Raw genomic sequence first — 14,931 nt, 5'->3', positions numbered from 1 at the left:
GCCAACCCTTACAACACAGTCATAGAGGTGAGTTCTCCCTCAATTTTTTTTGCTCTAACTACTTGTTATTGTGGTTCTGAATGGCAGCCTTCGGCTTATCCATGTAGCATTCCGGTCGTACAGCAATCTTGCCCTTGTGATGGCTTGCATATATTGACCCATTCGATAATGGTTACATTTTGTACTTGAAAGGGAATGTTAGGTTATTATCATAACCCTGGTTCCCTGAAATAGAAATGTAACCATTAACCTTCAAGATCATTGTGTCCGTGATTGCAGCAGGCTTGAAGGAAAAATGGTACTGAGTTCTTTGAATGCTGTCCTTTTATGCCCAAGCGAGCAGACAAGACTGCGTCATAGAGTCTCTGTGAGCACCTTTGATATATTTTATTCAGGGTTTTGGGTCTTAAAGAGATTAATACCGATTAATTTCTGTTTCAGGGAACCAGGGTTATGATAATAACCTAATGTTTTCTCATCTAAATTGTTTGACCAGGGATTTTATATGGGGACATTTAAATCTCAACTGAAAAACTATGTTTAAGATAACACTATAGACCCTTTTAATAACCCTTTTTCAATTCCGCACCCCCCTGCTGTTGATAAATAAAAAGCAGACCCAGCTAAATTGCTCCATTTGAGGAGCTACAGTTTTGGGTGCATTGTAATTGTAGGTAAGAATGATATCAATTTACATACAGTAATGAATGTAAACAATTTTGATATAACGGTATGTAACATTAAATGCAGGAAACATAATGCAAATCAGATACAAATGGTACCCAATAGCAGTGCTTGTAAATAAAAGAAAGACACCTCCGTGTACAGTATAAATGAATGTGCTGACATAGAGAAACTTTAGTTTAGTCATTCAGCCCCTTTCACTGCTGTTTTAATGGTATATTAGATTTGCATTGTGTTCCTCATGCTGGTTTATTTTACATTCCCTTCAATTGAGAAGTGCAGTAAATACTTCAGCACAATTTTTGACTAAACAGTACTTATCACATGTCTTTGTGTGATTATAACACAGAATATCAGTATAGAAAATTAATTAGGCAAGTGAAAATAGTGTATGACCTCATGTCTGTTCTAGGGCTTGTTAAAACAAATAAAAATGTTCCCCACCTACTGATCCAATTAAATATTGAGACAAAACGGGAACAGAGGAATATTTTTATTTTTGGCCTTTTGTGAGGGTTCTATATAAATCACATACTGGTGGGCTGCATTACTTCAGAGTGTTTTATGTTTGAGCACCTAATAGAAAATGTGACATATTCTAGTTTAAATTTCAGAGCAAATGCATGATTTGTTAAACTGCTTTGCATTTAAAAAAAAAAAAAAAAATAGAATAATTATTTTCCCAGATATATTACTAAAGAATTAGTCATGTGCCCCCGCTATTATAGCTACTGCTACTGATCATATGTTAATGAGCGAGACACAAAAATTATAATTAAAAAAAAAAAAAAAAAAAGAAATGTGCTAACAAATTTGGGTAGCACTAGCTAGTCCAAGTGTTCTATCATCTGTACAGCAATATTATTTATTTATTTATTACATGTATGTAGCGCTTTTCATACAAAAGTATCACAAACACTGTACAGTCTTGACTTAAACTGTAACAGTCCCAGCTTCCCTGACGAAAGAAGGATTACACGCCATAATTTAGCAGCTCTATGAAAAAGCCCTTCCTGCCTGTCACAGACGGCTGGAGTGGGAGACGTCAGACCAGAACCAGGAAATAAACAAAGATATGGAGTTTTGGGGAAGCTGAGCACTTCCTTGCGCTCAGCGTTTAATAAATGAACAGACAGTAAATAAAAAGGTTGTAACAAAAACAGCACACGGCACATGAGGCCAAAATAAACAGACAAACGAAACAGACTAACACTTAAACAAACAAACACGGTGAGTGAAAACAATGGTTATATATATTTTACTTTGTTTAGTTTTCTCGTTTTTAATTCTCTCCTCTCCACACCCGTTCTCCACTCACCGAACACACAACCCCGGGTGAATGAAAAGATGCTGCTTTTATGCAGCTGTACCGAGACTCGATTGCTAATCAATAATTCAATTGGAGTCGCAGTACAACTGCACGTGAATTAATAAAGTGCAATTCCCCGTGCTCACATATTATTACTTTCTACTTGCACGTGAAGTGCTGTGCAATCCTCGTGCTTAAATACAGATATACATTTTAAACACTCGTGTTACACAGACCCGTTTATATCCTGTGTACCAATGACTATACACCAACATTTATAAACACACCACACGCAACATATAACAGAAAATACACACAGGGGCGGGGCACTTTTCCACACTCCCATGTTAATTTTTTTGACCCTAGGAATAACCAGTAGCCCCTAATCCTGTGATCTGAGACTTCGATTTGGATGATATGGGATCAGTAACTCCTACAAATACCCAAGTGCTAATCCATTTAGGGCTCTACAGGTTAACAGCAACATCTTGAAATCTATTCTATACTGCACAGGGAGCCAGTGTAAGGAGGCTAAAACAGGGTAACTGCTCACTTTTCCTGGTTTTAGTCAGAATTCTAGCTGTAGTATTCTGAATGAGCTGGGATACAAGTGAGAAGTGCATTACAGTAATCGGTTCTAGATGAAACAAAGGCATGCATCTCTTAGCATCAGATACATAAATAATTAGTCTAAGTTTGGCTATATTTCACAAATGGTAAAAAGATACTTTAGTAACTTCCCTAATATAAGTCTCAAATGATAGATCAGGATAAAATTTTTCATTTGTAGTTTAAGATTTAATGAGGGATTACTATGGTCGAGCTCATGTAATCCCACATGTTTTAGTTGGTTCTGAGAGCCCACTAGCACAGCCTTTGTTTTATCTGAATTTAGCATTAAATAATTCCTTGACATCCAACACTTGATGTCTGCAAGACAAACAGCAAGTAACTCCCCAGCAGAAGTGTTTCCTGGCTTTAGGGACAGATATAGCGGGGTATCATCGGCATAGCAATGGAAGTTCACTCTGTGTGTGCGGATAATATCACCTAATGGTAGCATATATAATGATGAAAATAACAAACGATCTAGAGTAAAGCCGTGTGGAACCCCGCAGACAACTTCAGACCTATTGGAGATGTACCAACACAGATTTTTTTGTGAATACAGAGTTTTAATAATTCATATGCTGAACAAATAGGTTATCCAAATGAAAACTAAACAGTGCAATTAAGGTAAACATAATTATATTTTGTTTTTATTGGACACACACACACAGATTTAAGTCTTCAATTACCAGTAGAATGTGTAATCAGGCTAGCTCTCAAACAAAAGCTCTTACAATAATTGCCATTTTTCTCTCTTGTAGAATCCTGACCAGGCTGCTTGAGGTCTCTGATGACCCACAGGTCTTAGCAGTGGCAGCTCATGATGTTGGGGAATATGTGAGGCATTATCCTCGAGGAAAACGGTAAGATGCAAGTATTTATTTTCACTGTAACCACACTACTCCACAGAATTAAAAAACATTATTAATTTGAGTCCCAGAACAATATTATTGCATACAAATGATTACATGATATCAAAAGGAAGTCTCCTGCTACACATTGTTGAAAGACCATATGATTTATCGTTGACCACAACATGTACATAACAATAATGAAAAAAAAAAAAAGTTACAGCTATTTAAGACACAATTATATGCAGGAAATGTATATAGAAAAAAATATGAAAACTAGATTTTAATTTTTAATTTGTTATGGCTTCTACCAATGGACCCCCCACCCCCTCAAAAAAAAAAAATCAGTTCAGTCTACCGTAATCACTCTGCAGCAGACTTTAAGAGGAAAATGTAGTCGCTTTCCACCTTTGCAATATTTAAGAACTACAGTAGAACCTCAGAGTTACAAGCAGCATGGAAATGGAGGATGTTCCTAAGTCTGAAATGTAACCATTTACCTCTTGTGGTGCGTTTACACAGGCCGTTTTTAGGATGGCTTTGGGCCATCTCAGGTCTTTTTTTCCTGCAGTCTAAACGTATACGGCCGAATCTCAGTTGTCCTAAAAACGGCCAACTAAAGACGTGGCTCAGCGTCAACTTAGGCCAGTCTGAAAGGCAGTGTATTTAAACACAACAGTATATATCGTTCCATATAAATACACTTGAAAACTGAGGCTTTTCGGCAACTTTTGGTTAATGACAGCGTTTTGCTGGGAATCGGGAGTTTGTTCATAAGAGTCATCTACTGTACCTGTGTGTGTGTATATGTATGTACAGTGGCTCTCAAAAGTATTCACCCCCCTTGGACTTTTCCACATTTTATTGTGTTACAACATGGAATCAAAATGGATTTAATTAGCAGTTTTTGCCACTGATCAACACAAAAAAAGTCCATAATGTCAAAGTGAAAAATATTTCTCATTTAGTTTTTCTGTTTTCACATATAAGTGCAAGCCTGTCAACAACGTGGTGCTACGGCACACATGTAGTAACAGCTGCTGGGTTCAACAGTGCTGCGCAGGACCAAGATGCTTGTTTCGGTTCTGATGGCTTGCAATCTCTCCCACAGTATCTTGATGCCGTTTTGGAGACAGCTTTTGCATCACCATTATCAGGGTTTTTAGTTCATTCATGCGAGTACTGATTGAGTGGTCTTACCAGTGACTTGTACGGATGGGCATCCCCGTACATTGCTAGCTGAGGTCACTGACCCGGGACCAAGGTTACCGCACCCGGTGCTAGTCACCAAACCGGTACTGAACTGACGCGGTACCGACCCGTTGCTAAAGTCACCGAACTGGTACCAAACTGGCCTGGTACTGTCCTGGTTTCTGAACCAGTACCATACCATACTGACCCGGGCCTAAAGTCATCGAACCGACCCGGTTCCTACCCACTATCGACCAGTTCTTACAACGGCGCTCTGGTACCAAACCAGCCTTGTTCGGGTCTTGACCCGCCCGGTTGCGGTCTATAAGCTGATTGATGCAGCACCTGTACATCTGTATACTATACACTGCATTGCTTGCCTGGGTTTTATCACTACGACACATTCCTGTTGAGGACAAGCACGGCAGATGTTCTTTCTGCCTGCGGCCAGAGCACGCCATGGAGGCACTGGTGAACCGCAGTTTCTGTGAGTTTTGAGCACATTTCTCTAAGCGCACACTGGAGAAACGTCCCTCCCGCAGCTCTACAGAGCTCTCCGCGTGCTGTACTCCTGCACAGCGTTCTTCCCCATCACCCTCTGTTGGAGAGATGGCTGCGTCCTCACTCCATGGCTCGTGCCAAGGGAGACTGGACAACGCACCAGGGGAAAGTAGCCCATGCATTAAATCATCTTCCTCATCTTCATCTGCTGCTTCTTTCTTCCCCGAATAAGAAGAGTTGCCGCTCCAAGTGATAGGTGGACTCAGAGTTGATGAAAAATCTCTGGGCAGCTTTTTCCTACCAAGGAAAGGTGCTTGCAGAATTACTGCGTGAACATTCGGCGTCAACTGTCCCCTCTACCAGTGATCAGGAGGGCCACTACCTACAGGTGAGACAAGGCGGTACATCTTTGATGACAAGCCTACCACCCCTCCTGTGTCCCGCCCAGAGCACCCAGATTTTTTGTTTTATGATCCAGTCATCCTGGGGTCACTCGGCTACAGCTCCTGCTGTTTCCCAGTCTATAGACACCCTGTATAGGGAGAAGCTGGGCCTGGCCTAATTTCAGCCAGTGTGGCTTCATTTGCTGCACAGGTACAGGAGCCTAATTTAGCGCTGCTGTCCGTGGATGCTTTCTGCCCCAACAAACAGTACCGGGTCTCGGAGGTGATCATGAAACGTGCCTATTCAGACAGTACGTTCAATGCACTGCTGGGCAACTTTAATAGTATTCTGATTTCCCTTTCTGACAGCCACAGGCCTTCGCTACCACAGCTGGATGAGCTGCTCCTATTTAACACTAGAAGCGCCACGATGGTCTTTTTGACTGGTACATTTAGAAAATCTTTGGTATGAAATTTAAATGGAAAATTCAAAAATAAATAAAAAAAGAAAATATGACTAAATTCCTGTTATGTACAGGATGCATGGCACTTTCAAATGAAAGATTGTGGGTTGCCTGGTAAGTGGCCTTCTTGGAGCTATTGTTAATAAGAAACTGAATGGGCAGGGCTCCTTTTCAGGGAGCCATCTGGCGTATTGGCGTCAATGCACCACAGATATCTGGGTGCTTACTACCATTCAGACCAGCTGCTCACTGCAGTTCAAGCACGGTCCCCCTCCCTTTCAAGGCATGACTGTAATTCAGTCACGGTCCCACAGGACGCTGAGGTGGTGTCTCAGGAGGTTGCAAAAATGGGCTTTTCACATTATAGAACCCCTCCAGTTGGAGGAAGGGTACTTCCTAGTGCCCAAGTAGGACAGTGGCCTCAGACCTATCCTCGACCTCAGACAGGTCGATTTATATCTGAGCCAAAGGAGGTTCAAAATGTTAACAATGCAACAGCTGCTGCAGTCAATCAGGCCAGTCAACTGGTTCACTACGGTGGACCTTAAAGATGCCTATTTAAAGATCCTCATAAAAGCAGCACACAGGAAGTACTTGTGGTTTGCCTTTCAGGGAATAGTGTACAAGTTCCATGTCTTGCCATTTTCCCTTTCCCTAGCTCCACGTGCCTTCTCAAAGTGTATGGAAGCTATCCTGGCCCCATTGAGTATTCAATGGCATCAGAGTGCACAATTATCTGGATGACTGGCTCATTTATGCCCAGTGTCCAGCATAGACACAGGTCCACACAGAACTTGTCACCAGCCAGCTTCAACGGTTGGGCCTTATGGTGAATCATGCAAAGAGCTAGCTCACGCCTTCTCAGAGCCTCCTATCTAGAAGTGTGCTTGGACTCCAGGTCCATGCTGTCCACTTTGTCGGAAAGGAGAGAATAGCTGTCTGTCTAGAGCTATTTCAGCTCAACAGAGCACTCACGGTACCTTTGGGTCTCCTGCGCATGCGCCCACTGCACGCCTGGTTCAACATCAGGGTTTTTCAGCTCTCGTTAAACCGTGACCGCCTATTGACAGTGTGTCGCCACTGTCTAAAGGCACTCTTTTGGTGGAAACCTCCTGTCCATCTACGCCTCGGCAGCGTCACCAGAAGGGAGGTCGTCACCAAGGACGCGGCCATCCTAGGCTGGAGTGTGCAAGGTGTGTGGAACCCCTCTTGCCAGGGTGTACACATATATGTTTTGGAGCTGCATACAGTTTACCTGGCCTAGTAGATTCTTTTGCAGGACGTTCGAGGAAGATGTGCTTGTCCATACAGATAACACAACAGTGGTGGTGTACATACACCACAGGGGCATCCTCAGGTCTCCCAGGCTTCATCGCGTGGCCCTCAAGCTTTTGCTGTGGGCACACGAGAACATCCTCTCACTGCAGGCAGTACACCTGCTCGGTTTGACAAAGTGGGCGACGGGCTTCCTCTCGAGGGAAGTTCCCAGCATCTCAGAATGAAATCTTCACCCCGAGGTGGTGAACCTCATTTGGGAGAGATTCGGGAGAGCCGAGATAGATCTTTTTGCCTCCCAGGAATTGACCTTCTGGTTCTCCGTAACAAGAGGCAGGGACTCTCTGGCGATAGATGCCTTGGCACACCAGTGGCTGAGGCAGCTGCTATATGCCTTCCCACTGCTTGCCATGCTCCCGCTGTGTCTGGAGAAAATCAAGCAGGACCAGGTCACAGTGCTCTTAGTAGCCCCTTATGGGCCTAGGAGGCTCTGGTTTTCAGCCCTGATGCAGCTCCTAAGCGGCGAGCCATGGAGCCAATGGACCTCCAGTGGGCGCCCCCTTCACCCCCAAATCAAAAATATTTTTCTATCAAAAAGGTTTTCATAATCAGTAGTCCCTCGCTAAACCGGATGCGACATTTTTTTCCTACCCATATTCCTATAGAGACATGAAGCTGGGGGAGTGATGAAGGTGTGATTTCAACTGAGAGACTGCTGTGATTGGACACAAACTGAGCAGCTGTGGCTGCTATGATTGGGTGCTGAGTTTTGAAACAATGATGGAGAGGAGGCGAGAGAGTAAACGACATTTAACAAGGCAGGGAGAATATATGATACAAATATAGTTAATTTTTACTACATAATCTGATATGTTGGATTGCTATGGTGACATTTTATTAGTTATTTTATAATAGTATACTAGATAGATCTAATATATTTATAGTGTAGTTTTCGATATACAGTATTCTTTCTCAAGAAAATGTTTTAAGACACACATTACGTAAATACCAATCGGTATGTCTTTTTTTTTGACATATTTTGTCACTATCCTTAAAGAGTAAGTAGCAGGGTTCCAAAAAATATAGTTACACATCCCCACATTTTGCTACAACTTTAAATAACGTACCTGTTGTTTCTTTTCATTGTTAATATCCTGACGACTTTACACACACAACTTTATTTCTGTTTCAAAGCTCTTTTCAGAATGGCTGCTCTAGTACACTGGGGTTTGAAATTGGTCCTCTAAATCACTGCAGGAAGAGCAATAAAAACATTTTAAAAACCCAACATAACTAGTACTCTGGCTTTTCTGTTCTGTACCACATCATGGATCATTATTGCTGTGTTACCTGTTTGACAATGTGGGCAATAATCCTTACACTATCAGTGCACTAGAGCGGACATTTTGAAAAGAGCTTTGAAACACTCTTTAAAGTTATAAGTGTAAAAAGCTTTCAGGATGTTAACAATGACAAGAAACATAATAGGTATTTTATTTAAACAGTTGTAGCAACACGTGGGGATGTGTAGCACTATATTTTTCAGAACCCTGCTAATTACTCTTTAATGTTATTCAAAAATCTAAATAAAAAAAAAAAAACATCAAATAGTAGCTATATATTTTAAGTTCACCTTTGACTCTGCACTAACTATATACGAACAGGATACATGTGTACAGCTCTGGTGACCTGAACATTAACAGTTGCACTGATAATGCTTTCCCTGCCGACCAACAAAAACAAAACACAGCAGTCCTATGGACTGACAGGCCATACTCAAGTATTCTGGTTAATAATACAGATTTGTATGTGCAAATCTGGAACCCTGGAATTACCAAAGATAGAAAGGCAAAATAAAATCAGTGGGTTGGGAGTCTGTGAATGTGTGAGTTTAACCTCATCTCTTTCAAATGGGAGTCACATTCAGCTAATATATTCGTAGTTCACCAAGGTCAAAGTTGAGGTCTCTCTTCTATCTTGTTTTTTCCATTTCCACAACTTACAGATTCAGGAAACACAATGAGTGAGGCAATTTCTTTCAACAATCAATCCCAGTTGCAAGTACAATATTATAATGTCCCTTCTACTCAGGATTCAGAAGCATACTGCTTGTAGACGACTTCTAAAATGACAGACCCTTTTCTGATTTTTTTTTTTTTTTTTCTCAGATTATTTGTTCCACTTTGAATATTTATTAAACCTTGTATTTATCAAAAAAGTGAAAGTGAAAAGGAAATGCTGGGCTTTACATTTAGATGTTTTTACTACTGGCTCCTTGGGCCACTGAGGTATTTTTTATTGGCCCGGATACAATTTTAACTGGCCCAATTATAAATAAATTTTAAAAATTCAAAAATAAAATAAACACTCTTATGAATTATTTGTTTAACCATTCTGATTATGTGTGTACCATATGTTTAAATAGTATTAGGCGATCGTTTTTTTTTTTTTTTTTTAAATCTGGCTTTTTGTACATTAACATGTTTTGATGAGATGACACTATATAAATAAAATAATGAGTTATCTACAATAAATTCACCCAATATTTAATTTTTAAACTATTATTGTGTTATTTTTGGCTTCAGAGTTGCTACAGCATCAGTAAATTAAAGAAAAAAAAAATGTCCCTGTTTTTCACTGTGAAAATCTGGTAGTCTTAAACTACATGGACAGTGCATTAAACTGAAGTTCCAGTAGAAATTTTGGTCAGACACCAAAATCTTAGCGAACTCCACAAAACTCACAAAATAGTAAAATATATTCAATCTTCTGAAATTAATCAGTTTAATGACGACATAAGGAGAACCGTGCAGAATTTCCATAATCCTACTGTAGGCATTCAAGAATTGTATTTATTAAATTAACCAAGTACTCCCTCAGTGCTTTCTTCCACAGCAATACGTAAGAATCTAAAACATGCTATATTAAAAACCAGAGCAATACATCAATAGCTGACATCTTTCAATATGCCTTACAGGATATTGTAAATATCCGGTTCACACACTGTATAAAATGAGCCGAGTGCTGTACTTCCAAACTGTATTGTGAACACAAACGGACTCAGTCCTGAAAAAAAACGAAAGGGGAAAAAAAAATCTTTAGCTCACACGCATATTCTTTCATGATAGTTTTTAATTTCCATATGTTTGGTAAATATAAAAAAGCGGCTAAGCAAACTCTTTCAAGATCTGCTGTTGTATTACTTCAGCCACTTAACATGGCATGCTTATCAGAAAATGAAATGTATTAAGGTTAATGGATTTATACTAATCCTAATAATAAACAATAATCCTCATAAAAATAATCATTTTCAGATCGTTGTCGCTTGAAGCCTTTCCCAAGTCAGCACCATTTCCTGCTGATACAAACAAACCCTGTAAATATTGGGAATGGCATTTCTGACCTGAACACATTGTATCCCAAATCAAAAAGTCTGACAATTCGATCCCGTTGTACAGCTTCCACGTGGTGTATCTGGGTATCCATTGGTGCATCTTTTTTCGCAGCAGTCACAGCAGCAGACAAACACCTGCTATCTTGCAAACTATTACTGTGAGACTGGATATGAGGGCAACTGAATGTTGAATTCCCAACAAAAAGCTGCTGTTTTTAACTGCAAATCTGGGTAACTGACATTTGTTTCACTGTCATCATGAAGCCAGAGCTTTCTTCCACTCCACTCTATATTTACGTCTTATATTTTTTTTTTAATAATTTCTTCCTTCATCACTATTGACAACACTTTACTTTTGGCTTATTGGTGCAGTTGGTTGTTTAGTTTAAAAACAAAACAATTGGAATAAACTGCTGTGTCGAGATAACGAGTAGTACCACTAGCACTTCAGTCTCAGATGCTGGCTGTACAGCAAATACAAGTCCAGCGGGAAAGTTCGGACGAGTTCAATTACGTTGTTATAGGGGGCATGGAGGGGGTGGTATGTTTTTAAAAAAAGGGTTTGTAAATATTATTATTATTTTTTTTTATTTTTATTTTTTTTCAGCTTTTTGGCATACTGACCCATTTTCCTGCGTTCATGAAACGGAAGCCATGTGCACTATGATTCATACATTATACAGTTAAAAAATGTTACCGGCCCAGTCGGGCCTGTGGTGCTTCATAACTACCGGCCAAACTGCGCTCTCTACCGGCCCCGGGCCGCTGGGCCATGGTTAATGTCGAACCCTGAAAGACAAAAGCACATCATCATGCAATAGATGTAACTGGTAAACACAAGGTTGCGTGGAGACAGCCGCTTCTCTCGCAAGTAGGAAGTCCGTGCCCCTAGTTCTCTATCATTACAAAGAGGATGCTTTTTTTTTAAACTACTTTGAAACTACTTTTAGAAAAAAAATTCAAACAAGGATAATTTAAAAGGAACCTAGACATATATACTGCCTGAATTTAACAGAAGCTATTGACTCAAATGTGAATCTCAGAGATTGTACTTGATTTCCTTACATTATAAAGGTCTAATGCTAGTTTGATGTCTATAGCCCAGTTCGGACAGGACTAAAACCTACCACAGACACTGACCGCCTCTGAGTGCCATGTAAACTTTTCTTTCACAGCGCATTGTCTGTGAAATCAGTGATTTATGGTGTTCTGACCTTATAGGGTGCTTCAGTGCATACAAATGCTTGCCCTGTTAACTGTGAACCCAGGTGTTTATTACCAGTAAAACTACCTTGCAGTTGTTCGATACAGTTAGACAGCGTACCTTATTTTTGTATAGGATTTGGCCATTTCAGATTCAGGTGCGTTCTATACACCAATATTTCTTTTTTTTAGGACAACATTTATGCGGTATAGATCGAAATATAAATTACTGCCTTTCCATTGTTGGCAGGTATTTCAAAATGAATCCATTCATTATAAACTATTCAAATATTGTTGTAAGCTGCCAGTAAATTCCAAATATGACATTAGTTTTGTTATGTGGAGATTTGCTTACTGAGAACTGAGTGCCAGACCTCATGTCACACTAATCCCTAAGATGCCAATCATGTGAGCCGTTCCACATCCACGTACAGTAGATTGTGTCATAAAGGATTTAATCTGATAGCTAATAGATATTCACACACCCTAGTCTCTGTAAGTTGCCTTGGATAAAGGTGTCTGCTAAATGTACAAATAATAATAATAATAATAATAACAATAATAATAATAACACTATGTAACACAATTTTTGTTCCTGGGTAGTAAGTGTTATTTCCTAATTGCTTATGCCTCAAAAGTATAGAAAATGGCTATTATTCCCCACAAACTTTGCTTTTGTGACCAGGACAGTGATATTTCAAAATATCACTATTTCCAATGGGAAAACGGGCAAATGTGTGTCTTCGTTCACATAAAGTCAGAAAAAAACAACATATGAATCCAAATTAACACGTATTTATACTAAAGTAATACAAAAATGACTACAAAAGATTTAGAAGTGAGATTTAGAAGTGAGTAGTTTTTCGAGATTTACGATTATACTGTAAATACAGTATAATCGTAAATCTCAAAAAACTGCTCACTTCTAAATCTTTTGTAATCATTTTTGTATTACTTTAGTATAAATACATGTTAGTTTGGATTCATATGTTGTTTTTTTCTCACTTTATGTGAACCATGTGACATGTTTGGTACATAGATGTATTGTTTTTATAAGAAATATTCCATAACCTGTATTGTTCAGTAGAAATTAACCGTTGGATTACTATACCTTTTTCACATACAGTGCCCCTTCGCTGTAACGCGGGTCTCGACGGACACACAATATGAGTGTTATAAACTAGTGAGGGGATCGGGGGTGCCATGGGACACACATCTGACTAAAATACAAAATAAAATAAATCCCTGTCTGTAATGCATGTGTATAGAAGCAACATTTTAACTTTCCGTGCATAAAGCACCATGTAATCAATACCATATTTAAAAATAATAAATTTTAAAAAAGGTAACATTCCCACTCGTAGATCACTTTAATTAACAGTTTTTAAACTATAAATAGCCTGACTAAACGGCAGTCGAAAGTTCAGTTCGAAGCGACAGACAAGCAAACTAAGTGCGAGAAGGAGAGCGGGTCGGGGGAAGGCAAGAGGAACAACAGTTTACAGTTTGAACAACACCGGTACTGTATTTATTGTAAAAATATTGCATGAATCAGTAGTATAGGGAATTGGGGGACATGCTGTTATAATCTAGAGCCTTATAGCGAGGGAGCACTGTTCCCATTTTACATTACGTTTACAAACCGTTCATTCTGAATTATGTCCCTGTGGACATGTGTTGTTTAGGTTAAAAAAACAAACAAATAAAAAAAAAACCTTTTTACTTGTTACTGACCGCACTGTTTTCAATCCTGTTTTGCAGAGTAATTGAGCAGCTTGGTGGGAAGCAGTTGGTAATGAACCACATGCACCATGAGGACCAGCAAGTTCGTTACAATGCGCTACTAGCTGTACAGAAGCTGATGGTACATAACTGGTATGCAATCTTTTTTTTTTTTTTTTGCTGTAAGTTTATTTATTCGTTTATTGTAACGAACCATCATAGTTTTTCCACTAGGAGCAGTTTCAATTGATTGTGTTGCGTGAAATAAAAAGGGTACCAGATGTTTTTTACTGGCATGTAAATCTACTTGTGTGCTGTTTAATAGTTAGCTATTGACCGACTCTGTACATCCTGAAATCTACAGTAACCAACCGTATGCGATCACAACACAAGGTTTACTTTTACTGTATAATCTTTAATCAATCTTTGTGTTGATATTATTAAGTGTGTAGAGCCCAAATCTCACTATAGGTACCACAGATACCATATGTAGTTTTAGTTGCAAATAATTCCAGGATTCAATAGAAATTCTTTCAATTCAATCCACAAATAAAATATAATTATTTTAAATAAATGTCCAGTGTTTCTGAATTATGTTAATTAGTGCACATGTAACAGGGTGCAGGCTGGGCCCAAACTGCCTCGGTCTCTGTGTTGCTTTTCAGGAGGAACAAACTAATCTCTTACCCAGAGGTCATTGTAATATAGTCATTTTGGCGCCAAAGTCAGTGTCCTTCCTCCAAACAAACCCATGTCATTCAGTATCATTATACAAATTTCTTCTGCGTTTTTGGGGGAAGAGGACTAACGCGCATGAGCACAGTGGCTGTTGTTCAGTTGTTTCAGTTTAGGGGTTTCCTTCCTTGCGGGAGGAGGCCTTTTGGTGTAAAAAGTATATTTTTTGCCACTTTTTGGTTTTTGGAACTGCTACGATGGCAGGTCCTAGATCATTTTCTAACATAGTCACTGGGGGAGCCAGCACAACAAGACCAGGTTCTGCCATGAAAAGGAGAATTTTTTTATTTATTTTTTATTAGATACACAGGTGATATTTATTATATCCCGCCAATAGAGTTTGTCAGAAGAAGACACTGAGTTGATCAACCAGAGAAGTTTTTGTCCTCATCCACATGTAAACCGGAGAATATAATGTCAGCTTGAAAATACCGTAATAACTTGTTAGTTACTGGAAGAAATATCAAGAAGAGAACGCAAGAATTAAACAATTTCAAAGATCCCGGGATCCCAGCCTGTCTTGTTTGTGTTTTTTCTGCAATGAAAGTGTTGATGTGGATGACATTGTGTTCTGATTAAAAAGATACTGAATTTTTTAATGAACCGTACC

At 39.3% G+C, this 14,931-nt stretch overlaps 1 protein-coding gene across 2 annotated transcripts in view; it reads left to right on the top strand.

Moving 5' to 3' along the window:
• LOC121313435 (V-type proton ATPase subunit H-like) overlaps positions 1-14,931 on the top strand; it is a 65,180-nt gene that overhangs the window by 38,148 nt on the left and 12,101 nt on the right. For both annotated transcript variants that reach the window (XM_041245963.1, XM_041245962.1), the window contains exons 12-13: positions 3,364-3,465; positions 13,626-13,739. In XM_041245963.1, coding sequence (XP_041101897.1) covers positions 3,364-3,465; positions 13,626-13,739 — 216 coding nt within the window. The remainder of the gene's footprint in view (positions 1-3,363; positions 3,466-13,625; positions 13,740-14,931) is intronic.

This window comes from Polyodon spathula, chromosome 3, assembly GCF_017654505.1.
Source record: "Polyodon spathula isolate WHYD16114869_AA chromosome 3, ASM1765450v1, whole genome shotgun sequence".
In the NCBI taxonomy this organism is placed as follows: Eukaryota; Metazoa; Chordata; class Actinopteri; order Acipenseriformes; family Polyodontidae; genus Polyodon; species Polyodon spathula.
Note: the sequence above shows the minus strand (reverse complement) of the source record. Positions and strands in the feature narration are given on the sequence as shown.